Genomic DNA, 26,631 nt, shown 5'->3' on the forward strand with positions numbered 1-26,631 from the left:
TCTTTTTTTTTTATCATTTGTCTCTTGTTTAGAGTTCACTAGTAGTTGATATCATGGGCACATATATACAATGCTTGTTTTTACTAATAGAGTTTTACAGTGTCAATAAACCCCCTATCTAATACTATGTTCAGTAGCTAATTCAGCAGGTAGTAGTTCATTAAAGGCCAGATTAAAGGTCAGATGACTTGTACACACGATATACAAAATAATAGACATACTGAAATTACAAAATGCCTGAATTTTTTTTTATAAAATTTATCTATATTTACATATAATTATATAATTAATTTATTAATATTAATTATCGGTTCAGTTCGGTTTTTTCCGGTTCGGTTAGAATTTATAACCGGAACCAGACCATTTAAATCGGTTCGGTTCTATAATTTTGGTTTCGGTTTCGGATCGGTTTTTCTCGACTTGATTTTTTACCAGTTTTTATCGATTTCGGTTTTGGTTTTAATTCGGTTTTTTCCTCAGCCCTAATTCAAATTGTTATTATATGTTATAGTAAAATTTAAATTTTACATCTAGTAATTTAAAGTATATAAACGATAATAATAAAATTAAATATTTTTTATCTACTACATTTTTGAAAAGCGAGGCTCTAAAAATATTAAAATATCAAAAATTATTTCATTTATATAAGGTTAGATTTTTTTTCACAAATATAGCTCAGAGTATTACAAATAAGTATCTGCTTTTATAAATTTATAAATTGAGTGAGGATAAAAAGTAAGGAATAATGAACACATGAGGGTTAAGGGAGGCGCTTGATTTCTGGATTGTTAGGTCGAATTATTTCTAAGGAAGGGTTCAGAGGAATTTTGAGTCTTCGAGCGCTTGGATACGATAGCCAAATAAGTTGAAGAAAGGAATTGTGACTGGTTTAGTTCATTGGGAATGGTATGATGGTTAACAAACGGGCTTAGATTGTTTCTTAAATAAATTATAAAATATTGATTCATAATTTATTTAAGATCTAAATAATTAGTTTTATCTCCAATAATACTTCCTATACATATATTTTATTTTATATTATATTACTAAAAGTTTATTTCTTTTATTAAAAGATAATATAAAAGAGAAAGAAATATAGTAGGACTATATTATATTACAAAATATATGTTAAGAGATTCCTTAAAAGAGGAGATTAATCCTTAAAAATAAAGAATGGAATTAAATTATTAGTGATTAAAAGAGGTACTAATACATAGCCGAGCACTAATTTTTCTCTATTTTTTAAAATTTTAGTTTAAGAATAAGAATAGTTAATTTATTGAACTTGCTCTTAATCAGCGATGAATATATAGCAAAAGTAGCGGGGACTAATATTTTATTAAAATAAATTTGCTTTTTCATTAACATTAATTTTTTAAAAAATATATAAATAGTTTCACAAAAATTTTGAAATTTAGAATCTTTTTTAAAAATGTTCTCGGTATCTACCTAAAATAATATATGGACAATTAGGCAGGAAATCATATATGGGCAATTATGTACAATATCATGCTAAATCGACCATCCTTTTTTCATTTTTTTTCAAAAATCCATCTTTTCAATGTTTTTTAATACGGTCTTCTACGCAATCTGAAATGCAATTGTTTTTAACATGTTACACAACTATCTGATAATTATCCGTATTTCTAAAAACAAAATTAAAACTTAAGTATTTTGGATAAACTCCCCTATTTTCACTGTCCAACAAAATATTTGTTTCAAATTATTTATTGTCCAGAACGTAAAATCATCAATTACAAAACGGAAACATTAATTTTTTATACGGAAATCTATTAATGCTATAATTACAGTCAAAATGATGCATCATCCTCATCCGTTGGATCAAAGAATTTATTTTATCCATCCATCAAAACTGCCAATAATTTCGTAGAGGCTACACTACAAAAATCAGACCCCACCAAAAAAATCTTATTACATCTTCAAAAACAATGACCAAAAAGGCAAAGAACAAACGTGTAAGGGGACAGAACTAGAAAATAAGAAAGATATTATTATTACAAGATCATAAGCCAAGTCTTCTTTGTTTCTTTTCCTTATTTTTAAAAACTAACCCCTCCAATTCTCCCAATCCTCTTCACCAAATCTTACCAAATCATAAACCCACCCCCTAAATTCTTCTCTCCTCAATACCCAGATCTTAGTTTTTTTTTCAATTTTTTGTATTTATCTGTGTGTTTATTAGTCTATATTCTTTCCTCTGTTTTTCCTCTGTTTCTCCTCTGTTTCTATATATGTGATAGCTATATTGAATGAACCTTCCCAATTGAGTTTCAGTTTCAATTCCACCACTTTAATGTTGTCTGAATATACATAGAGTATGTGCTTGTGTGATTTTTTTTTTGCTGTACATGTACAAGAATCATTTTTAGTGGCTTCTGACTCAAAAAATCTTTCTTTTTGACTGTTTTTACTGTTAAAAGCTGGTGTTCTGTATTGGAAGGTTCTGTGGTGTTGTTGAGATTTTTCTTGGAAATTGAAACATGGGTGTTCAGAGAGATAGAGTTAGATTTAATGTTGGAGGTAGGATCTTTGAGACTACAGCTACAACATTAGCTAATGCTGGGAGGAATTCATATTTTGGAGCTATGTTTGATGAGAATTGGGACCTTATTGTTGATGATCATAGTAAGGAACATTTTATTGATCGAAACCCGGATTGTTTTTCGATACTTCTTGATCTTTTAAGGACTGGGGAGGTCTATTTGACTTCGAATGTGCCTGAAAAATTGTTGTACAGGGAAGCTTTGTTTTATGGACTTCTTGATCATGTGAGGACTGCTAAGTGGGGGCAATTTGATGGTAATAGGCTGCGTTTATCGCGGTCTGTTAATGGACGTGCCCCGGGTGATGGGACTGCTATTCGTGCTGGTCCGGATGGTGGATGTTGTGTGGCTCATGGTAGTATGGTTCATGTGTATGATTGGATGTTGGAAGAACATCCTCCAATTAATCTTGATTACCAAAGAGTTAATGATGCAGGTTGGATCAATTCGGATAGCCTTGTGGTTAGTGCGTGCGAGAGGCTTGGTCGTGGAGATGGTGGAATGGGATTGTTTAATACATCAGCAGGGGAGTTAAGGTATAAATTTCATGTTACACATGAAAATCAGGTTAAGAGTTATACTGCCGGTGCTTTAAGTTTTAGTTCAGATTACAAGATATATTCGAGTTGTAAAGGGAGGAGTAATGAGTATGGGATTGGTGTTTGGGATCAAAACACTGGACAACAAGTTGATTTTTTCTATGAACCACCTGGTTGGTCACTTGGAGATGCTGACAAACTTCAGTGGTTAAATGGCACAAGTTGCTTGTTAGTCTCAACTTTGTTTCCAAGAAAAGACAACTGTTACATTAGTTTAATAGATTTTAGAGACAAAAGGATGGTCTGGTCTTGGTCTGATATTGGAACTCCTGTAATCGATGAACGATTATCAGATGAGAGACGAGTTCGAGATGCCATTGCCATGGAAGACACTAGTTCAATTTGTGTGGTTAATGAATTTGAGGACCTAGGATTTATGGATTTGAGAAGTAGAGCTGGAAGTGTGAGATGGAGCTCAAGAAGTCGACTAATGAAAGGGAAAATGCCTGATGAGCCATGTTTTCCAAAACTAGCATTGCACGAGGGTCAATTGTTTTCTTCTATGAACGATAGCATATCAGTGTTCTGCGGTGCTGATTGGGTTTTAACATCAAGGCTAAGAAGAAGTTACGGAGGCTCAATCTGTGATTTTTCAATCGGTGGTGATCGCCTATTTGCTCTTCACAGTGAAGAAAATGTGTTCGATATATGGGAAGCTCCGCCTCCACCTATCGTATGATCCTGATTCTAGTGTTCTTGTTCCTTTAAGATTGATTTTCTTTCGTTTTTATTGGGTTGCTTTTTTGGTTTGTTTTAGTACACACATTAGGCAATGAAACTATCGATGATGCTTATAGTTTACAGAAAGTGGCATAGATTGAATAGAGAATTATAATTGTATGACAAAGAACTGAAGCTGATTGCTTAACATGATTGCTTAACAACTAAAAGAAGATATGCTTTAGTTGAAGTTTTCAATAGGAAGTTGGAACCACTTGCTGTCTTTTGAGATCATCTTGATCAGGTTGTTTATCTTCTCCTTTAGCTTTTACTTTATACTTTTAACAAAGATGATTCTTCTACATGTGATTATCTATTACATCACAGTGAACTAGTATTCAAGAAGCTATAACCGCAATGCTCATCTTGTTTTAGTTGAAAGCGAATGATAATTGAATTCAAAGAATGTGGGGAAATGATGCAACAAGAAAGTGGGGAAAAGAATGAAAGGCTCCTAGTTTTCTGAGTTGAAATTTGTAAAAGAAACTAGAACTGGTGCTGAACTCTAATATAGAAATTTATATGGACTTTGGTAATCAGTTTGTTATGGCTTCCTCCACCAATTCACAGTAGATTTAGGCTGAGGCTATTGTTTCATAGATTTTCTGTGGCTATAGTTTTATAGATTTTTTTTATATCTTGATTTGTGATCCTCCCAATTTTAGAAGTGTAAACTATGTAATAAATTGAAAACTTTTCAAAAAATAAAATAATTCCGCAGCCGGGAATTGAACCCGGATAAATCAGGTTGATTATGAGCCTGTTTGGCAATCCACTTATAAACCATACAACTTATCGACGAGTGTTTGTCGACCCAATTTATAAGCTGAATTTACAACTTATAAGCTGATAAGTTAAAAGTTAGTAACTACGTATTTTTTCCCAACTTATTTTGATTTTTCGTTGATTTATTAACCTCAATTTTTAAAATTTATCTTTTTAAATGTTAATCTAACTTAAAATTCAAGAATTTAAATAATTATATATTTTAGTTCATTTAAGAGAAAAAAAATTTTAACTTATAAGTAAAATTATTCAAACACTTATTTAAGTTATAAATATTCTTTTACTTATTCATTTTAAGTCGTAAGTTACTTATATATGTCGGTGCTACTGTGTTGCTATTGGTTGATATTTTGTAAAATATATATTAATATTCTTAAAATTGGCCCAATAGCGTCTTGAGAATACGTAACATTTATATCCATGAAACTGAGAGTGAAAAGGGCAAAGAGTATACCAAAGCATGGAATCGAACCCGGAAATTTCATTTTAATATTAATGAAAATAGGCCAGTGCTATTGCGGTTAATTTTGTTTATTGATCATTAAATATATATATATATTATATATATGGGAAATTATCCACAGCCAACTTGGCTGGGATACACCAGTCGCAATATTACATTGCGGGCTGTCGCAATGTTTCATTGCGGCGGGTGAGTGCACCCGCAATGAAACAATGCGGCTGCTGTATCTCATCCAACGATGGCTGGAGATCAGTTCCCTATATATATATCGGAATTATTCAAATTCAAAATAGATTTAGATTTCAAGACCCTAAGGCTAAAAAAAATTGCAAATTTTTTTTCTTAAAATGTAAGACAACATGAATCCCTGCTCTCAAACGCTAAGTATAACAGATTTCATACTTAAATGAAAAACAATATAAATCCTTGTTCTCTATTGCTAAGTATTACGAATTTCATACTACGGTAGCTAAATCAAGCTGCAGTCAACGGTTGTGATTTTAGGATCTGCATAAGTTTGTTAAATATTCTTGTGTTGTACTCCGATAAAATGTTGCAAAATTCATAAATCTGTTTGATAAAATATTGTTGTGCTATTAAAAAAGATACTAATAAAATATTTCGAAAATCATATAACTGTTTGAAAATATTTTTTATATGTGCATAATTTTTGATATAATATAGAAAAATAAGATTTTTGGCTAGTTTTAATATTTTTTCAAGAACACGAGAACCTAAACTCTTTAAAAACAGTTTTTTAAAGCTTAAAAGCGCTTTTTTTTAAATTGCTTTTAAATTTACCGAACAATTTTCTTTACCTATTTTTTTCTGGAAAAAACCGCTGTTGCAAACATCATCAGCAATACCGAATGGGACCTTAAAATACAGTTTTCTGAACACTAAACGGTGGATTACAAAAGCATTAACAGCCGTTTAGAGCACGCAGCTCATTAAAATCTGGCACCCATCCCACATTTGCGGTTCCTTTCATCCTTTTTTAATTGATGATGACATCATTCTCAATCTAAGCAAACTTTACTCAGCCTGCAAATCTACTAATAATTTAATAATAAGCATACGGGTCCAAAACGGCACAACTCCCTGTATAGTCATCCTGTGTGTTTATCCACTAATCTGGTCTTAATTTTCTTAATATTACTAGTTACTAGTTAATAGAACTATTCTCCTCCTGCCATATTGCAGTCACTTGAAGGCTTCTTATATTTTTAACTAATCTGCCTAAATATATAATTGATGAATACGAAAAGCTAATGACAATGCCTAAATGTTAAGTACTAGTATATGACTGGATACTCTGCAACTTAAATCTGTGTCAGCCATCAAATAATACAATAGTCTTTCCAACACATATTACTTCTAGTTTGTAAACACATAATAATTTTAAATAAACAAGAAAGCATGACAAGGACTTTAAGGTCAAGGGTTTAGCAGATAATTTACTCTATTATATTAGAAGTTCCATCTTCCTAGATTTAAAATTATTAAGAAGTGATGTTGTAGAGTAGTAGGCAATTCATGATAATCCACTCACCAGGAACAAGATTATGAATGACCATGAAGCTTCTTTATAATTATTTGTGAGACAATTATGCAATGTATTAACAGTTAATTATTCAGAACATGTTATTATATGGAAAAGTGTTGAAAAAAGAGATGGTAATATCATGATGATAATTGAATTTAAAAGATGGTGGATCCATAAGTATACAAAAAGTTATCAGGCATAGTCGGGCATTACTTTTTTAAGAAATGTAATTGGTTGGGACTCTTCAGGCGCAATCTCGTCAAAGCCGATATAGTTTTTCTCCTCATCATATAAATGGCACACAGTTAATATTGTCTTCATTAGCCGCCAATTCCACGTAGCTTCGTTCATATACTGTTGATAGAAAAGCATACAAAGAGATTGCAAGTTTGTTAGTAATCATACTGGAATTTTAATACCAAGTAAAGTGTGTTAAAACTATTTTAATTTTTAGTCTTATCCTTTGAATCTCCTTTTCATTTCAATAAGATAGATGGTCATAAAACTAAGATAAAAGTATAGTAAATTAGCAATAAGAGCAATATCAAACTAGTCATACTTTTCCCCAATTCTCTTGTAGAGATTGATGTGCATCCCTCAAATTGTAGCTTGGAATCCTTGAAGAAACATGGTGGGGGATGTGGACATTGATATCATGACACAGGATTTCAATCCTGGCAAGACAAAAAACACAATTTATTTAACAAACCTAGGTAATCAATCGAAATATCACTTACAGACTCGGACATCAGAATATTATTTCAGAAAATTAACTTATAAACTTCTTTATCAAGTCCTTCATACAATCCTTACTGTGTAAATTTTTTTGTTAATCTATCACAACTATTTGTAATAAATTAAATATATGCAACCTATTTATGCAGGCATTAGACAGCTCGGCAGTAATATCAAGCAGAAGATATTTCTTACCATCGAGGATAGTCACAGTGAACTGTGCCAGTGAGTTGGGCCTTGGCTGCATTCCACTCTTTGGCGGATTTGAAGGGAATATGAGGTGCTGTGTGGTGGACCATTGTGAAAGTGCTCATCTGTGGATGCAGTAGCATAACTGTTAGATACATGAGCCCTCTTTACTACCAAAAGCTCCCGAGTTTTAAAAGCAAAGGAAAGCAAGTGATGGGTAAGTAAAGTCGTTTCACTTTCATTCATAACTCATAAGTATGCTCCCGGGTTTTAAAAGGAACGAGAGTAAGTGGTAATGAATGCAAATTTGACATAAACACTCCAAAATTTTCACTCCAAAAGTGGGATGAAAGTATTATACCTCCTTATCACTTACTTATTTCCCTTTTAAAAACTCGGGGGCAGGCTACAGTACCAATGATGGTAACAAACTACAATCCAATCGACAAACTTATGGCACAATGGAAAATCAATGTTATGCATGATTTACACTCCAAAAACACCTCACAGACACGCATGTGTCACATATACTTTAAATTCTAACCTCAGTCATGACAAAGTTTTACACCTTAATTCGTGAAATATCATCATAAGATTTACAACATGTTAAGCTTTAATTAAATACTTGTGTAAAACTTAAATCAAAGCCATGCAGTTTATTAAGGTTCAGTGAGGAGGACGAACATGTAAATTTTAAAATATGTAATAATCAATTGATCAGTCATGTGAACAAATTTTGGTTGAATGTAGTAAATTCCGGATCATAGTACAATTGCTTCTGACAGTACACATACTACCGCAATCCAATAGTTTTATGCAACTAGAACTTTACACATGTAAGTAGGAACACCTAGTCAGGCAATTGGAGAATATTAGAAGATCACATTTAACAAGTAAGAATGTTATATTACCCAAAAGTGGTAACCTAACCATGGCATTAACCAGTACTTAATCCATCCCACCACCCCTGTCTTCAAGACGATCAATGGCCATCCAACTGCCATGAATGCAAATACACAAGCCAGGCTTATCTGTACTCTTTGCATCTCATTTGGCCTGAACTTCTTTAAATCAAAATGCCAAACCACCCTATATGAGGAGTAACGGCGGTGAGGTTGATGCATATTACATAAAAGCATAAAAATCAAACTCATCAAAATTATTGATTGATGCTGATGTCAAGAAGAAAGGAAGTCCGTGATACTCATTTTATATTAGACCGCTTTATTATTGATTACCAGTGAGCTATAGACATCCAAGGCCTAAATGGACCATATGCAAGGATTATTGCCTTCCGGAAAGTTGGTGATGCATTGAACTCCTCTACTTTAGCAGGGTGCCAAGCTGTATCTGCCATTAACCTGGATATAGCATGATATTTTGCAAGTATTAGGATATATATAAATTGAAGTATACATATAATTCAAAAAACTCAGTGTGACTGCCAAATTTATGATAGAATAAGAAGCTTTGTGACAAGAACATGCATGCGTGGACACGCAAATTACATAGGATTATGTGACACAGGAAAGCACTGCAAAATAAGAGAGGGATGTACGTATGAGGAATTGAATATGAATGATGATACAGTCATATTTTAAATTAGAAAATGAAGATTATAACAAGGACATGAGGGTATTAATGGTCACTAATGATTTTAACATTCTTCTACCACATCATTGCTTTCTGCCAATTTAACAAAACAAATAATTAAAGTGCAACTATTTAAACTAATTACAATTTAACTAAATCAGAATCATAAAGGCATATCACACTGACATGTTTGTTTTTGCATGGTGCCGATCATGCTTAATACGCCATGGCTCATAGGGGTATATCAGCGGCATAAAGGCCAAAGTTCCAACAATGTCTTCAAGCAATTTGTTCTTCGAGAATGACTTATGTGCACAATCATGACCTATAACAAAAAACTTTAAAGGAGCAAGATAGAAAATGGTTAAATTCTTTTGCAGCTGATGGAAAAGGACAACATAAACTAAGATTATCGTTGAGAAATCAGAAACAGGGTAGCAATTATGCAGACTATATAAAAGTAAAAAACCCTAATAATAATACCTAGTGGACTACGCCCTGTTCACAATTGGACTTATATAAAATAACCTACATAATCAATAAACTACTAGCTCCGCATATAAAACATATACCAAATATTTTTTTTTTAATTTTTTCCTAAATTAAATAGATATAACTATTTAATAACATATATAAATCTTTTCCACTTATGTTCCTCATCAAAAGGTAGTGTAAAACTAGAAAATAAATGTTTGGAGAGATGTATTAATATTCTGTATAATCAAATTCTCAAGAAGCATATAGACAGAAAAATTCAGGATATTGATAACCCCTCAAAAAGGATCCATTTTTTTTTTTAATATAAAAGTTAGCAATATTTCTTTTTTAATGTACCAACTGTGTGGTCATATGAACATAAGACACAGTGTGCAACAAAAAAATAGAGATTCAGATAGAACTAACCCCTGTGATCGCAGTTCCTGTATATGCCCATGCGAAAGGAAGTAGAAACCATGGTGATTTTGAGATAATGAAGAGTCCCAAGGTGTAAGAAGTTACAGATATCAATACTGATTTCCATGCTTTAACATCATCAATCTCAAACACCTTAAATACACACAACGAGCTTTAGAAGGAACATTAACCATATTAACCTTTAAGATTGCATGCACTGCACAAAGCAATACAGGAACAGGAGACATCCAAACTAGTATTGTTAACTGTCTGTAGTAGTATATCCTTATGTTACCCAGATGGGCTAGAAGTTTTCAACATAAATATATGTTTCCTAGTCTTGGACTCCACTATACTTGCATGTTTTTTGCCCAAAATGATGTGCCGGAAACTCGAGGTGAAACAAAGAATCTACGGATAACATAGGTCCATACTCATAATATCACTATATTACCCTTACTAGGGATTTTCTACAAGTAGATGGTATACCTTAGAGCATAAAGAAATCTGTTTTAGGCAAGCCAAGACGCCAACAAATAGCCTGGATGCCTGGGTGTCCATCAGGCGAATTAGGCATTTAGCTACATATAAGTGTGTGTGTGTGTGTGTTATGTAGAGAGAATTTCATTTTTGTAATAATATAAGATTATTTATTCAATAGATTTAAGTAAATTATTAAACTGTTTTCAAGACAAAAAACTCGAGCAGGAATCTTTTTTTATCAATTTTAAAAGGCTTTTATTTCATTTATAAGGGTTTAATTGTAGTCGTTCACATTTATGAATGAAACTGCCGTAAAATATGCAAAGGAAATTAAGCAAAGTCACATTATATATAAAAAACTATCAATAGACACACACAGTCACACACACACGCATAGATGCTTATTGATGCCCAAAAATCATAAGGCGCCCGCGCCGCCTACCCATTTGAATCAGAGCGGGTTGTAGGCCTGCCCATTTGACAACTATGGCATACAAAACAAGATGACACACAAAAATACTCTTCAACCTCCTTTCTCTGTATCTCGCTCTAACTAAAAATTGTGGGCCTTTTAAGATATATTTTTCTGGTTTACATGTAATGTATATAGCCAAGTAGCGGTACAAGCTAGTACATTATTCATCTTCAATTGCTGAATTTCAAATACGTAGATATTGATACTTGGGAGTTCTAAGATTGACAAAGAAAATAATCATTTTGTATTTTTGGATGGTTAACATCACATACTGGTTTTGAATTCAAACATATGGAAAAATTATAGCTTGAAGTTCCATGTTGTCAAAAGACCATTCCATCCTATTATTCAATACTACTATCAGGCTTTAGAGGAAGAAACATTGATCCCTATAATCTAGACAACCTTTTGTATAATCTACACAAGGCTGAAAGTGACTCGCTTGGAAGAAGCAAAAGTTAATGGACAACTTCCTAATTGTATTTATAAATTAGTATCCCTGACTACGAATGTACATTTCGAAGTCCAACCATGCAACTAATTGCAAATTTTTAGGATAGTACATGGCAAAAACAGTTGCAATAATTTGTTCTTATCTTTTATAAGTAATTGCAATTGACATGGAATAGAATCCAACTCTAATTTTTTTAGACAATCATTTTATGAAGAAAAAAAATCTAAAATTTATGAGTTTTTTTCTGATACCTTTTTCGGAAGTGAATCAATAACATTCTTCAATGTAATGTTATCTGGTAGTGGTTCTGCAATTTGCCTGAAGCCATAACTTTCACACAATTGTTTTCTGTAGTCTGCGCTGTCTGCTGGTGATGGTGCCACAGGTGTTGCTACAGCACGGACAATTTTACTCTTCCTCAGAGGATCAAATTGTTTTAGGCATCGCATCCTTGTCTGGGGTAGACTTTGCCACTTCAAGAAAGACATGCCTGTCTATCATAATGAGCATTATAAGGTGCTCATATAAATAACTGGATTAAATAATCTATATAAATGAATCATTATTCTCGTCTATCTATATCATTATTTGCCGAAATGAAGATTTAAGAATATTAAAAAAAAAATCACTGCCAGAACATACTGTTTTCCGGCAGAAAATGCTGAAACATAAATGATAGATGCCATAACTCTTGCTAAATATGCAAAGTACTACTCCGAATTTTTTTTATCACTTTTTCATTTTTTTTTGTAATTGGAGTAAATTATAGTCCTATAGAATTGAAACAAACTTATAATATCATTCACCAAATTTAACGAAAAGAGTGCAAATACGCAGCTGCATTAGTAAGTTCACAATTCAAGACTCTATTAAGCAATCCAAAAAACACACACTTTCAACATTTACTAAGCCAAAGAAAAACAAATACCTGGAGCATTCTTGAGCTGAGACAATTTATGGGTATGAACTGGCCTCTGTTGAGGACCCTAAAAACAAAAACAAAACCACATTACACAAAAACTCAATTCTCTGAAGCAAAACATCAAACACATACAGTGCATGCCAAAAAATCCATTTTTTTTGCAAAAATCAATAATTACCATGAAAAGAAAGGCAGAGTCTGCAACTCTGCAAGCCATTTGAAGCAACAAGTGAAAAATGAGAGAGACCCAAGAGTAAAGTTTGAAACTTTAGCTTGGGTTCTCAGTGTTTCTGAGGTTGCTGGATAATGGGCAAAGAGGACCTCAGAAACAGACACTTCTACGTTATATATTTGCGAAGGGTCATGTAGTTTATGTGGATCTAATTTGTTTGGGCCTCTTGGGTACGTGAACCTACGTATCACTGTTTATACTTATCCATACTCCAACTCTTTACTTCCGATATTTATATATTTATACTTGCATTTTAAAATGTGTCAGAAAGTCGCACAATTTCCGGCCTTTTAAAAACGGGTCTATGTTGCTTATCAATTAACCATTTTTTTACACTTTTATTTTTGGATGTCCCATTCAATTCTCTACATTTTAAAACATGCCAAAAATAGTTAATGGGTCCCACTACTTTCCCATTTTTTCTCCGTTTTCACACAACTTTTACTCCACTATCTCCCTTTTATATATTAAAAATCAATAGATCTCACCACTTCACTCACTTTTCTTTCTCTTTTTCACTATTTTATACATATTTCTTAGCCTCCGTGCCCAAAATAAACGTAAAGAATTGGCCGGGACGGAGGGAGTATGTGTTAGCAAATATCAACTAACACATTAAGTCACGGCTAAAAATAAAAAAAATAAATAAATAACCATTCTGTACATAATATTCACGGAAATAAAGTTATTCGCGCATATTTTCAGTCGAAAGAATATATGGTTTAGCGCATAATATACACAGAAGGTATGTACTTTTAGTTTGTAAAATCTTAGACGATCACACTTTACTTTTTGTGATATTTGAACCAAATTGGAGAGCTAAATTGAGAAATTTCTTGTATTTTTTCATCCTTGTCCTATTTACATTAGGCAAACTAAATTTCTTGCTTATGTGTTATTTTCAATATGGATAAGATGTTTGTTAGATTTGTAGTTAAAAAAATTTTGAAAAAATGATATAGATGTTCATACTGTAGTAAATAACAATGTTGATATTGGTAGTGATAGTAAATCTTGTTGATGATTGTGATGATGATGTTTTTGTTAGTGAAGATCTGTTTGAAAATAAAATTTTGTATGATAGTTTTGACTTTATGCATGATAGTAGTGAGAAAAGGGATATGAGTGTTCTTGAAAAGAAAAAATTATAATTCATTTATTGATTTAAAGTTCCCCTAATTTAGTAGCGCCGGAGAATGTAATTAAGGCGTACGCTTTAAAAATGGATTTGCAATTAAGATTCAAAACACACAAATGTGTATTAAGGACAAATCAATATAGGGAAAATAAATTCAAACGTCCTTGAACTTTATTGGTTTTATGATCTAAGTCCTTGAACTCTTACAAAAATAATTACGATACTTAAACTTTTGAATATTTCTGATTCGGGTCCTTCTGTTAAAATAATATTAACGGACGTTAACTTTTACTTATGTGGCAGATGATTAAAATAATTAATATATTAAATAATATTAGAATTAAACATGTGGATGCTGACTCATAAATTCATATACTGATGATGATGACTATGATGAGTCTGAAAGTGAGGAGAGTGAAAATGAAAGTCTTGATATTGAGGATGAGAATAACACTAATCTTGATGAGGAATTTGTTCAAATAATTAAAAAGAAGAAAGAAGTGTATCAGGCTAAAAAGAATCCAGCGGAAGTTAAGTGTAAGGATGATGATCCATAAATTTCCTCAAGTAGTCTTGTCGCTAAGAAAGGTAAGGAGAAACTAAAGAAAAAAATTGAGGCTAGCCATTTAAATGATGAAACTGGATGGGAGAGTGAGTATGAGAGTGACTCTTTTAAATTGAATGAACCAAAATCAACAAATTATAGTGATTTGGAGGTTGAGTCTAGCAGAAGAGTGGAGAGAAGTAAGTCAAAATTAAAAGGGATTTACAACATTCAATCCAAACACCCTTATGAAACACATTGAATTTGAGCCTGGACTTTTTTTTACGAGCGCATTTGATTTAAAAAATGCTATAATTGACTATGCTGTGGAACATAAGAGAGACATTTGGTTTAGTAAATATGATTTATAAAGGGTTCAAGCTAAGTGTAGGGCCAACTGCCCTTGGTACTTATTTGCAAGCAAGATGGATATAGATGGTGCATTTCAGATTAAAACCTACAACAAAAATCATAGTTGTATACTAGTTCACAAGCATTCTTTTGTAAGGTCATATTGGTTGGCTAGGAAGTTTGGAAATAAAATTAGAGCTAATCCTAAATGGAAGTTGAGGGGGTTTCAACAACATATTCACGAGTTGCATGGTTTGGTTATATCAAAGAATCAGTGTTGGTATGCTAAGAATAGCACTCTCTGAAATTGAAGATGAAATTGCCAAGCAATATAAGAGATTGTATGACTACGGAGCAGAGGTGATAGCATCAAATCCAGGGAGTACAGTTAAAATTGGGGTTGACAAGTCTAATCCTAATCAGTTGGGGACTTTTAAGAGAATATACATATGTTTTGCTGCTTTAAAAGAGAACTTTTCTAAGGGTTGCAGAAAATTTATCGGCTTGGATGGTTGTTTTCTAAAAATTTTTGTGAAAGGAGAACTACTAGTAGCAATTGGTCGAGATGGGAACAACCAAATGTTCCCCATTGCTTGGGCCATAGTGGATGTTGAATCGACAGAAACTTTGGAATGGTTTATTCAACTTCTAAAAGATGACTTAAACTTGGGACATGGTTTTGGTTACACATTGATGACAGATCAGCAAAAGGTAAATGTTAGTAATTGTACTTGTTTAAATAGGCCTTGTTATATATATGTTAACTAAATATATTCATTTTGCAGGGGCTTAAACATGCAATATACAATATTCTTCCAAGGGCAGAACACAGGTGTTGTGCCATGCATATATAAGCTAATTGGAGGAAGAATCAACCAGGAGTTGTTCTAAAAAATCTGTTTTGGAGGGCTACAAAGGCTTCAATAGTTGAGGAGTTTAATGTAATCATGGAGGAGATCAAAGGTATATCTCCACTTGCAAACTCTGATTTAGTCAAGACAGAACCAAGGTATTGGTCTAGAGCATATTTTGATATTTTAACTGCTTGTGATATGGTAGGCAACAATTTATCTGAGTGCTTTAATAGTTGGATAGTAGAGGCAAGATACAAACCTATTATTCAATTATTAGATGACACAAGGTTGCAGATTATGGAAAGAATTCATAAAAAAAGAGATGCAATCTCTGTAGTTGAGTGTAAAATATGACCAAGGATCATTAAAAAATTAAACTACTATATTGAGGGTACTCAATTTTGCAAATCAACATGGACTGGTGGGGATGAGTGTGAAGTGAGAGATATTAATGGGGGCAGTGGGTGGTAGATATGGTGAATAAGACATGTAGTTGTAGAAGATGGCAGTTAAGTGGAATCTCATGTGTTCATGGATGTGTTGCAGTATTTAGTATGAATCAAAATCCTGAAGATAAAGTTGATGAATGTTTTAGCAAAGATGTATACATGAATGCCTATGAAAACCTACTCAGGCCAATGAAAGGTGCTATATTATGGCCAAATACCGGCTTTCTTGATATCCTACCCCCAAAGGCAAGAAGAATACCTGGGAGAACTAAGAAAACTAGGAGAAAAGAACAAGGTGAAGCTGGGGTTGTGGTGAAGCTAGGCAGAAAAGGGGTTTCAATGAGGTGCAGTAAGTGTCTACTTTATGGCCACAACAAAATAACTTGTAAAGCTAGTGAAGCTGAAATCAATGAGAGACAAAGAGAAGTTGTTGAGGCCAAGAAGGCTCAAAGTGAGGCTGCAAGGGCGCAAGCTACAGCAAAGGTTAGATTGAGATGTCCAGTATTAAAATTATGAGTACTTTTGGATGTTTTTTACAACTCAATACTTAATTTTAGTTTTAAGCACTCCATTTTAATGTAATCTCAGTACTTGTTTATTAATGTTCAAGTACTCTATTTAAATCTAACTCCTCATTTGTTTCAAATTTACACTTATTATAAAAAGATATTAAAGTACACAAACCAATTAATGAAATTAAAATTTTATGAAAGTGCAATTACATTAGTTATATTTATTGGACTAGAAGAAAAACTTTACTAAAAATACAATTTTTTTAATTATTTTCACTACATCCAGGTAGCATCCAACTAAGACTTTAAAATTTTAATCACCTGCCACATAAGCAAAGTTAACGTCCGTTAGTTTTATTTTGACAGAAGGACCCGAATCAGATATATTCAAAAGTTTAAGTATCATAATTATTTTTTTAAGAGTTCAAGGACTTAGATCATAAAACCAATAAAGTTCAAGGACGTTTGAATTTATTTTCCCAATCAATATATGTCCGTACATATGTTCGTAATTTAGCGGGAGAAAATCGTGATAAAGAACCCTTTAAGGATGATGAAATTTTGATTGGAAGTATTGGTAGTACAAAGAATGAAAGAATAAAAAATGTGGAGATAAACTTCCTAGAAGTGGATGCAAATTTAGGATTTATGTGGGTAATAAAAGAAATACAAGCCATTGAGAGGTAACTTCTTTGGAGTTAAAACACAATCATTATTGCTTCCCCATGGTTGTGCAACAACCACTGCATACACAGGTCACACAATATTTATAAAATATTGGAATTGCTATATGAAAGCACAAGAACTACGTAAATGCAAGAAGGTTTAAAAATTGTACCATGTAAGCATATATGATCTTGTCATCTAGCCAAGCACGAGATTTCAAACTCTGCATAACAATACCCTGCAACTCCCACATAAGATCGTACCTGACACGAACCCCCACAAGCATACTTCCCCATCCCCAATCTCTCATAATAACATCCATATTCTCCCTTGTTAGCCTTTATTTATCTCCTCTCCTAATAGCATCCATCTTCTCCTGTTTTAGCCTTTTATTTATCTTTCATTTTTGTTCCACAAGGCGGCGGATATCCATCTTCTCAGCCCTCGAAGAAGACGACCCTAATGCAAAGACAAAAGGTTGTGTAGGTCCCCATGACATTTGCTGAGAAGGTTATGTCATGTCAATGATATATGCCTCCCGGCCCCCTCCAAGTGTAGGCTTCATCGCCTCAGTAGAGAGATGAACATGCTCGAATGCAGGAGCCGGCCCTCTAACCTCCAACATGAAATGGCAACACGACCCACAAATATAGGGGCAATTCTACTAGACTCCTCACGGTACTCAGTGAGAATAATGAAATCGATCCCCTGTAGACATGCCAACCCATGCTGGATCTGTATTTTAGTTTGTGGAATACAATCACATGTTATGAACAAACTAACTACTATAATGGAAAAAATGACAAACTCACAAGCTAACAATGTAAATACAATAAAAATGATAACAAAAACTTATAAAATCAAATGCTTGGGAGTTGTTAAACAAATCCCCAGTGCTATATTGTGGCTCTGGAACTGGATGTGGCTTTCCGACACGCATCCATGTTATATCTGAGTACCACTACATGTAGCCCGCGTCGTCAACTGAGTCAGAATGGTAAGCCACAGTAAACTCCAAATGTTGGTCAAACCGGATCCACTTATCTATCTCTACAAACCATACAACCCATCAATTATAGGGATTGCAAAGGAATTATAGGCCGCTTATCTCCATCATGGGTACCGATGACTGTGAAATAGTATGTCTCAATCCAAACTGTCATATTGCCCTATTAGAATGATGGTACTCAACTATATCATATCATGGTACGGGAACCCTAGCAAGTCCGAAGAAATGCGCCTCCCAAACCTCTACGGATATATCATGATCCACATCTGAATCTTCATCTATCTCGTGAAAGTGGCATAAGGCATCCACGTCACAATATCACTAGAAACTCCATCAAACTCGCCTCTGTAATGTGGAAAACTATGATGAGGCGCCAATCTACCATCACGCCTACCGCTACCCCTTTTCCTCTTACCCATAATAATAATCCCCTCTCCAATAACATCTTTATCCATAACATCATTCAAAATACCCTCATTCTTTCCCTTTCCATTCCCTTCCTTTATCCTCATCTTACCTTTACCATTAACCTCCTTCACCTCCTTAACCTTCTTCCCCGTTACCTCCTTCACATCCTTCACCTTCTTCCTATTCTTCCCCTTAGGCTCAACCTCAACTTCAACCCCCTCTTCTTCCTCATCAACCACCTCCTCAATTGACCTATCCCAAAACTCAGCAACTGAATATGAATCTCTGGTAGGAACAGAAATAAGTCTATCAATCAAGAATCGCTCATATGACCATACTGCAATAACCAAGTACAACAAATAATCCACTTCGCCCCCTTATGTGATGCATGCTCCACACCCCTGTACAGATATGCAAGAACTCCAGAACCCCAAGACATTGTTCGCACAACCTTAATTATGCACATATGTCTGATGTACATGGGGTGCACAACATTCTTACTAGTGATAGGGAACAGAACAAAACCAACAATCATGAGCAAGTACGCATGTGTATGGATAACTAGACCCAAAAATTTTGAACACGACACGAAAATTTAGTGTTCGTGTTTGCCTTTTAAGTATACAACATGAAAGTACACGAACACGAAAGTGCACGGTCGAGGTTTAATCTCGATTTTGTGTTCGCCCTTTGAATACACGACATGACACGAAGTACATGACATAAATAAATATTATAATAAAATATTGATATTCATAATGAATATACGTTTATTTATAATAAATATATGCATATTTATTTTAAAATATTACTTGATTTTATATGGTCTAAATATATATGTTTCATATATTTTGTAATTTTTTTTACCAAAAACTCTTATATTTTTATTTATTTAATTAAATATTAAATTTTTATTAATTTTTATTTTTACACTAAAACACGACACGAAACAAAAGTACAGAAACACAATATTACACGAATCCCAAACGGGACGGTTTTGGGTTTGGCATCCAAGTATACGAAACACGAAAATACACGACACGAAAGTACACGTCACGAATGATTTGCCATGTATATGGATAACAATCCTCCTCGGATCAGGACCTGGATCAGCCCTCCCATACCTCCGATACAACCATGTGTGCTTGATGCCCCCTCTAGTGAATGCCTCATCCACATCCGCTTGTAAGCGGCTCAAACTAATTCCTAGCAAGGAACCCCATATTACTATCAATCCCGTTCTCAACTAGGCCTGTCAATGGATCGGATTGACTTAAATTTATATCTATATCCATTTATTTTTTTGGATTTATATTAAGATCGGATCGGCCTGGATTTTTTATTGGCCGATCCATATCCAGACACGTTCAAATCAAGGATTTTGGATCTGATATCCGCTCCATTTATGTTTATTTATTTTTTAATGTAACTTATTAAAAAGCTATTATAAATTAGAAATATATTAAAAATTAAACATACCATTAAATTGTAGAGTATTTGATTCTAACAATGAAAAAAAATTGATGTATCAAAGTGAAACTGTTATGTGAATTGAGATTGAAGGTGATATGCAGTTCTGAAAAGTTTAGAGAAACATGATATAATATAGTAATGGACTAGAATCTAGAGACCGGGTGAAATGAAGTACAGACAATGGGCCTTGATTGAGAATATGAATTCCAAACTAGAAATAGTAATTTTTTTTATTATAATATATATATATGTATATATATAAACTAGATCGGGTTATTAACGGATCGGATCGGCCTAAATTCATATCCGCTCCATTTATAATTGGATTTTTCTTATCGGATCCCGGATCGAATTTTTAATAGATCGATCCATAACCGCTAAAATGGTCTCGGATCAGGTCGGATAAGATTTTTGATCCATTGACAGACCTATTCCCAACTATCGGACGCCCAATTATGGGTAAACTCAATATATATCCAACATCCTCAAGGTCACCATTATCTCCCCCTGTCTCATGAAGAAGGTGTTGGTCTCAGGACGCCACCTTTTCACAAGTGTCGTGATAAGTCTCACATCGTTCTGTAACACCACACCCGGATTGGCAAACACGCTAAAATCAATCATATACAGTATCTCCTTCTGCGCATCAGACAAAACCCAATCACACATGTTCCTATTCCCACAAAAATACTCCAAAAGACCCCGCTCACATCTCTCCCAAATATTCGAACTAACATGATACTCGTTTTTAAAGATAACACCATGACTAACAGGATCCGGAAATATGTTATTCATCCTGAAACAATAAGCATATAACTCAACATTAGATATTACGAACACACTTATATTCATATATATATATATATAATATTGAACAAAAGATTTCATTAATGAAACATATAATTAAACATTAATCAAAATGCCAATCAAACAATGAACCCTTAAACAAAAGAATACGGGATTCAAAATGACGCATTTTACAAAAACCCGTTTCAATCTTTCTTTCACAACATTAATCAAACACCTTGCGGCCATAATGCAAAATTTTAAAAATGCAGAAAATTAATATCCAACGATTACAAACGTGTAATTAGTATTACATAATTCATATACAATCCCCAGTAATGTAATTCTAATTCAACAATCAACGAAAAACTTAAAATTTGAAATTCACGAACTTGCGCCCACAATGCAAAATTGCAGAAACGGTAAGCATTCTATAAAATTATACTATCATAACCGTCAAAAAATAACTACCACCATTTATACACAAATAATCACGTAATTGCTGTCATAAACCCTAACCCTAGAATGCGATTGAATGGTAAAAAAATAATGATAAACACACTTTTCTGCAAAATTGTCAACAAAATTGATTTGATGGTATACTATTTCGAATGCAATTACCTGGGTAATCTATTAAACTATCGGAGTCCAGAAGATCATTAATTTGTTACTTCACTTGATATTAATTCTTTTACTTTGTAAATCGAATAAAGTTTCACTATCTCGATTTTAAGTTGTAAGACCATGATGTTATTGTTAGAAAATGTGGGTATTAAACCCCACATTGTCAAATCATTTTGAGTCGCGCTTGAGTGGTTGGTTGTTGCGTGTGTGCAACGAGTGACGCTTGGAATGTGTTCTCCTTCACGAGAACTTTCCGAGGCATTTTGAATCAAGTGAGATATGATTATCCAAAGATGGTCCCTTAAGAGTGGAAAATGAGTTATAAAATCTTAAGTCCCACGTTGAAAAAGAAAAGAGATTTCCTTAGCTTTATATAGCAACACACATATGTAGTGTTCACTTGTCTTGTCTATGTGTTGCTCCATCACCTACGCGGGCGCACATGAGGGTGCAAATTATGGAATTTTGGGGGAAATCCGAGGCTTCACAAGCCTTCGGGCATTCCGCGTGTGCGACATGCGGACACGAATGTGGCAGAAAGTTGGCACGAATAACGCCGGACTAGTTTTGCTAATTTTTATTTTTCGCTGGGCCTGGGCTCAAATAAATTGAATTACGTTTTTGTTTTTGTGTCGGTCGAATTAATTAATAATAATTAATTGACCACCGACCTAATTACACCGACCTAATTAATTAGCGTGTTTTAATTAATTATGGTAATTGTGTAGCGCGCAAGTTTTTCCTCCCTATATAAACACATCTAGGGCGTTAGGGTTAAACACACTAATACACAGTCGTTCCTAAACACCTACCCTCTAACCCGTGATAATTTTTTGCTCACTTTCAAGCTCGCTGAGAGTGCCGACCTTCGGTGTCGCCACTGCAATCCGTTTTATCCTGAGAGACTTTTTACTCGTACAATACGGTAAGGGCTAATAAGCTTTAAGGAGACAGTTCCGCACTGGACTCGGGTTTTTATATCCTTCGCAATACGCTTCTTGTCTCCGTTCCGTTTCTATTATTTGATTATCTGTTTTGCACGCACACACCTATACGTAATTTTCGTTTCTGCATAGATTGTTGATAACAATCTTAAAGCTTATTATTTTTTAATCTATGACTGACAAATCTGTCGTGCATGGGTTTTTTTAACAGACTAATGGAGAACGTGAACAATATGACTGGTAATAATGTGGTTGATCCCAACGCACAGATTGTAACATCTGATGGGGATCACCAGCCGCCGCTAAACCCTAACTCACAGGTACTGGTACCTGATGGGGGTCAGCAGACGGTTGGACATGTGCCTCCGGGACATATGCCTTGGGGAAGAACGCCTTGGGGACACATTGTCGTTGGACAGTTCCATGTGCCTCTTGGACAGAATACCGTACCGGTGGGGTCTACTGGTGTGCAAACAACGGTAGTACAGACGCCTGTTACGATTGTCACACCTGTAGCGCCTACTCATCCTGCTGTGTATGTTGCACATGCTGAGAAACCTGAGAAGTTCAATGGATCAAACTTCAAACGCTGGTAGCAAAAGATGCTATTTTATTTGACCACACTGAACCTTGATCGATATCTCAAGGAGTAAGTACCATTGCTCACTGATGAGAGTGATGCGCAGACTGTGTATGCTGCGGATGCGTGGAAGCATGCCGACTATATCTGTCGGAATTATGTGCTAAACTGTTTGGCCGATTCATTATATAATGTTTATTGCTCAAAATCATCAGCTAGGGTCATATGGGAATCACTTGACCATAAGTATAAAACCGAGGACGCTGGGACAAAAAAGTGGATTATTGGTCGCTTTCTTGATTACAAGATGGCGGATTCCAAGACTATGGTCAGTCAGGTGCAAGAACTATAAGTGATCATCCATGATATTCATGCTGAGGGGATGGTTATAAGTGAGTCCTTCCAAGTTGCTGTTATGATTGAAAAGTTGTCGTCTGGTTGGAAAGATTTCAAGAACTACCTTAAGCACAAGCGTAAGGAGATGTCTATGGAGGATCTTATCGTTAGACTTCGTATCGAAGAAGACAACAGAGGATCCAAGAGGAAAATCAATGTTGCCACTGAAAAGGCAAACATGGTGGAGCACTAGAGCTCCAAGCCCAAGAAGAACAATTTTGGGAAAGGGGGAAAGCTAGCACCCAAAGGAGGAATTTTGAAGCCGTCGAAGTTTCAAGGAAAGTGCTACAACTGTGATAAAGTGGGGCATAGGTTTGCCGATTGCAAGAAGCCCAAGAAGCCCAACAAGAAGAAGAAAGCAAACATGATTGATGATGTGTCCAAGGAGATGGGTGACATAGACCTACGTGCTATGATCTCTGAAGTAAACCTTGTTGGCTCAAATCCAAGGGAATGGTGGATCGATATTGGAGCTACAAGGCAATTTTCTCTAGCCTCAAAGTCTCTAATGCTGGTGAGAAGCTTTACATGGGGAGCTGTTGTGCAAGACATGCCTGTATCATAACAAGACTAAGTCATATTGACAACCCTAAGATTAGTTGTATTGTAACCTTAATCTGTAATTCATACTTGTAACACTTAATGTCTGTAAAATGTAAATGGAGCAGACTGGAGCATTTTTCTCTAAACAGTGTCAAGCCTAAGAATTCTATCTGGAAGAAGATCAAGAAGATCATGCCTCAGAAGAATTATGAAGAAGCTTGGAGTTGAATAAATCTGTTTGGTGTAAAATATTCTAAGTCAAGATCTTTACAAGTCACATAATTAGTCAAGATTTACTTTTCTATAAATAGAAATGACAAGTGACAGTTTAGAAAAGCTAATAGCATGCTTATTATCCACAGTGTAAACCAGCATTTACCTAAGTTATAAAGTTAACACTGGTCCTCTAGTTAAAAAAAGAGAACAAAAAAAGAATAGAAAATTTGTGTGTTCTCTCTCAAGAAAGAAGCTAAGTTCTAAAACCAAGAAAGAAGCTAAGTTCTAAAACAAGAACTTAGAGATTTTGTAGCAAAACACTGCTTGATTTTTAATATAAAATTAAGTGAGTTTTGAAGATATTTGTTTTACATATTTGCACAACTATTTATGTTTAACATCCATTCTACTAAATCATAAACAACAACCAACTGCTAAAGCCTAAGTCGATCGAAAATCAAACATTTAAGCCAAAACACATTCACCCCCCTCTGTGTTGTATTCATATCTAAAGTGGTATCAGAGCAAAATCTGAAAGTAAACAGATTAGATCTTGGAGAAATGAATACACAGAAAATCAGTAGTATTAAGATTCCTCCCTTTGATAAGGCCAATTACACTATATGGAAAAAGAAAATGTTGTTGTTTATAAGAATGGTTAATCATCTCTACATTAGTATCCTCAAGAATGGGCCCTTCACTCCTGTAGTTAGAGTTGAGGAAACCATGGATGGAGATATGGTTATTCCAGCTCATTATGCTCCCAAGGATCCTTCTGAGTATACTGAACCTGAAAGAGAGAAAGTTTCCCTAGACAGTGCTTTGCAACTGATACTAATTGAGTCACTTGACAATGTAATGTATAATAATATTTTCAACTGTGACACTGCTAAACAGATCTGGGAAAAGATTGAAATACTTTGTGAAGGAACTGAGGAGGTTAGGTCAAATCAAAGAAGGATTTTGATTTCTCAGTATGAGGGTTTTATTGCTAAACCAAAGGAGGGCATTGATGATGTGTTTGAAAGGTTTAATAAGCTGATAAATGACTTGCAGCTTCATGATAAATTTTATGATGTTGAAGAAGTGAATTTGAAGTTCTTGCTCACTCTCCCTGACCATTTGGAACAAAAGATCTCTGCAATCAGAGAAGGAAGGGATCTGAGTAGAATCACACTGGAAGTGCTCTATGGGGTTCTGAAAACTTATGAACTTGAAATGATTCAAAAGAAGTCATTAAGGACTGGTCAAGGATATGTAATGGATGGCTCAAGTGCACTAATTGTGAATGATGGCCAGACTTCTAATGATGAGCAAAGATTCCCAACTCCAGCAACTTTTACAAGTGAGAAAAGAGTCAATGACACTGAAGAGCAAGTCATACTGGAATTGGATGAAGAATATGAGTTTTACACTCTTGATGAGCTTGATGAGCTAGACAAATCAATGGCTTAATTGGCTAGAAAATTCTCTAATATTAGAGTAAAGAAACCAAGATTTTTCAAGAGCAAAGGACAGTCCTTCAACAAAGACAGCAGCTGGAAAGGAAAAGGGAAGTACACTCCTGATAGCAAAACTGGCTAAAAAACTGGATCTGTTGATAGATCAAAAATAAGGTGCTTTAACTGTGATGAGTTGGGCCATTTTGCTACAGAATGTAGAAAACCCAAGAAGGCAAAGAAAGACAAAGCCTATCTTGAATTGGAAGCAAAGTATGATGCTCTTCTAAAGAAGCAACAAGGGAAAGCTTATATTGCAGAGGGCAAGAGCTGAGATGATTCAGATAATGATGAAGATGAAGAAGTTGGAAACTATGCATTCATGGCCTTGGAGCAAGGAGATTCTTCATCATCTAAATCACAGGTACCAACTCTTACCACAATTGATTTAAATGTGAGTCAATATAAGGAAACTTTTGAAAAGATGAGCACAGAAATGTTCCACATTCATACAAGCATGGTTCCTGCAAATGAGGAAGTTAGCAGATTGAAAAAGATCAATGAAAAACTTGAGAGTGAAAAACAAGAGACTGAATTGTTGATGGTTGAGCTTGATACTGCTAAGCAAGAAAATGCGTACTTAAAGAACAAATTAAAGTGTGCAAGTGAAATTGAAGCAGTATTGAGAGAAAAGCTGGAGAAGAATGAAGTGAAGCTGAAATCCTTTAAAAATGCTTCTGATTTGATTGGCCAATATCATGAAAAGAACAAGCTATGTGCAAACATTGCCATTGGTCTTGATTATGAGGATTTGAACAACAAGAGGAAGTCTGTCAGTGACAAAGGGAAATTAACTGAAACTGAAGATGTTTCAATTATTTTGAAGAAAGTTGAATCACCTTTGTTCAAGGCATGTGAAGTGAACTTCAGTGAAAAAAAGTTGATCATCAAACATGAGATAGCTGATGAGGACAAGGAAAAGAAAAATGATGAGACAATTCAGTCTTCCATCTCTGTTGAAACACCAAAAGCCAATCAAGAAAC

At 34.4% G+C, this 26,631-nt stretch overlaps 2 protein-coding genes across 3 annotated transcripts; one reads left to right on the forward strand and one right to left on the reverse strand.

The window, feature by feature from the left end:
* The first annotated feature begins 1,970 nt into the window (after nt 1-1,970).
* Nucleotides 1,971-4,106, forward strand: LOC141706899 (BTB/POZ domain-containing protein At2g24240). Its single transcript, XM_074509782.1, has one exon. It carries the CDS (start codon nt 2,502-2,504, stop codon nt 3,840-3,842), a length of 1,341 nt encoding a protein of 446 aa, XP_074365883.1. The 5' UTR covers nt 1,971-2,501; the 3' UTR covers nt 3,843-4,106.
* Nucleotides 4,107-6,794: 2,688 nt separating this feature from the next.
* Nucleotides 6,795-12,763, reverse strand: LOC141706900 (omega-6 fatty acid desaturase, chloroplastic). 2 transcript variants are annotated; one of them, XM_074509783.1, is made up of 10 exons: nt 12,602-12,763; nt 12,430-12,487; nt 11,753-11,991; nt 10,099-10,242; nt 9,382-9,533; nt 8,841-8,963; nt 8,514-8,691; nt 7,609-7,727; nt 7,238-7,352; nt 6,795-7,032 (listed from the first exon to the last, which is right to left on the reverse strand). In XM_074509783.1, the coding sequence occupies exons 1-10, from the start codon at nt 12,638-12,640 to the stop codon at nt 6,871-6,873; spliced, it is 1,329 nt and encodes a 442-aa protein (XP_074365884.1). In that variant the 5' UTR covers nt 12,641-12,763; the 3' UTR covers nt 6,795-6,870. The 2 variants fall into 2 exon arrangements, with proteins under 2 accessions (XP_074365884.1, XP_074365885.1); XM_074509784.1 differs by lacking the exon at nt 10,099-10,242.
* Between the last annotated feature and the right edge of the window lie 13,868 nt (nt 12,764-26,631).

This window comes from Apium graveolens, chromosome 2 (assembly GCF_009905375.1).
Source record: "Apium graveolens cultivar Ventura chromosome 2, ASM990537v1, whole genome shotgun sequence".
Lineage (NCBI taxonomy): Eukaryota > Viridiplantae > Streptophyta > Magnoliopsida > Apiales > Apiaceae > Apium > Apium graveolens.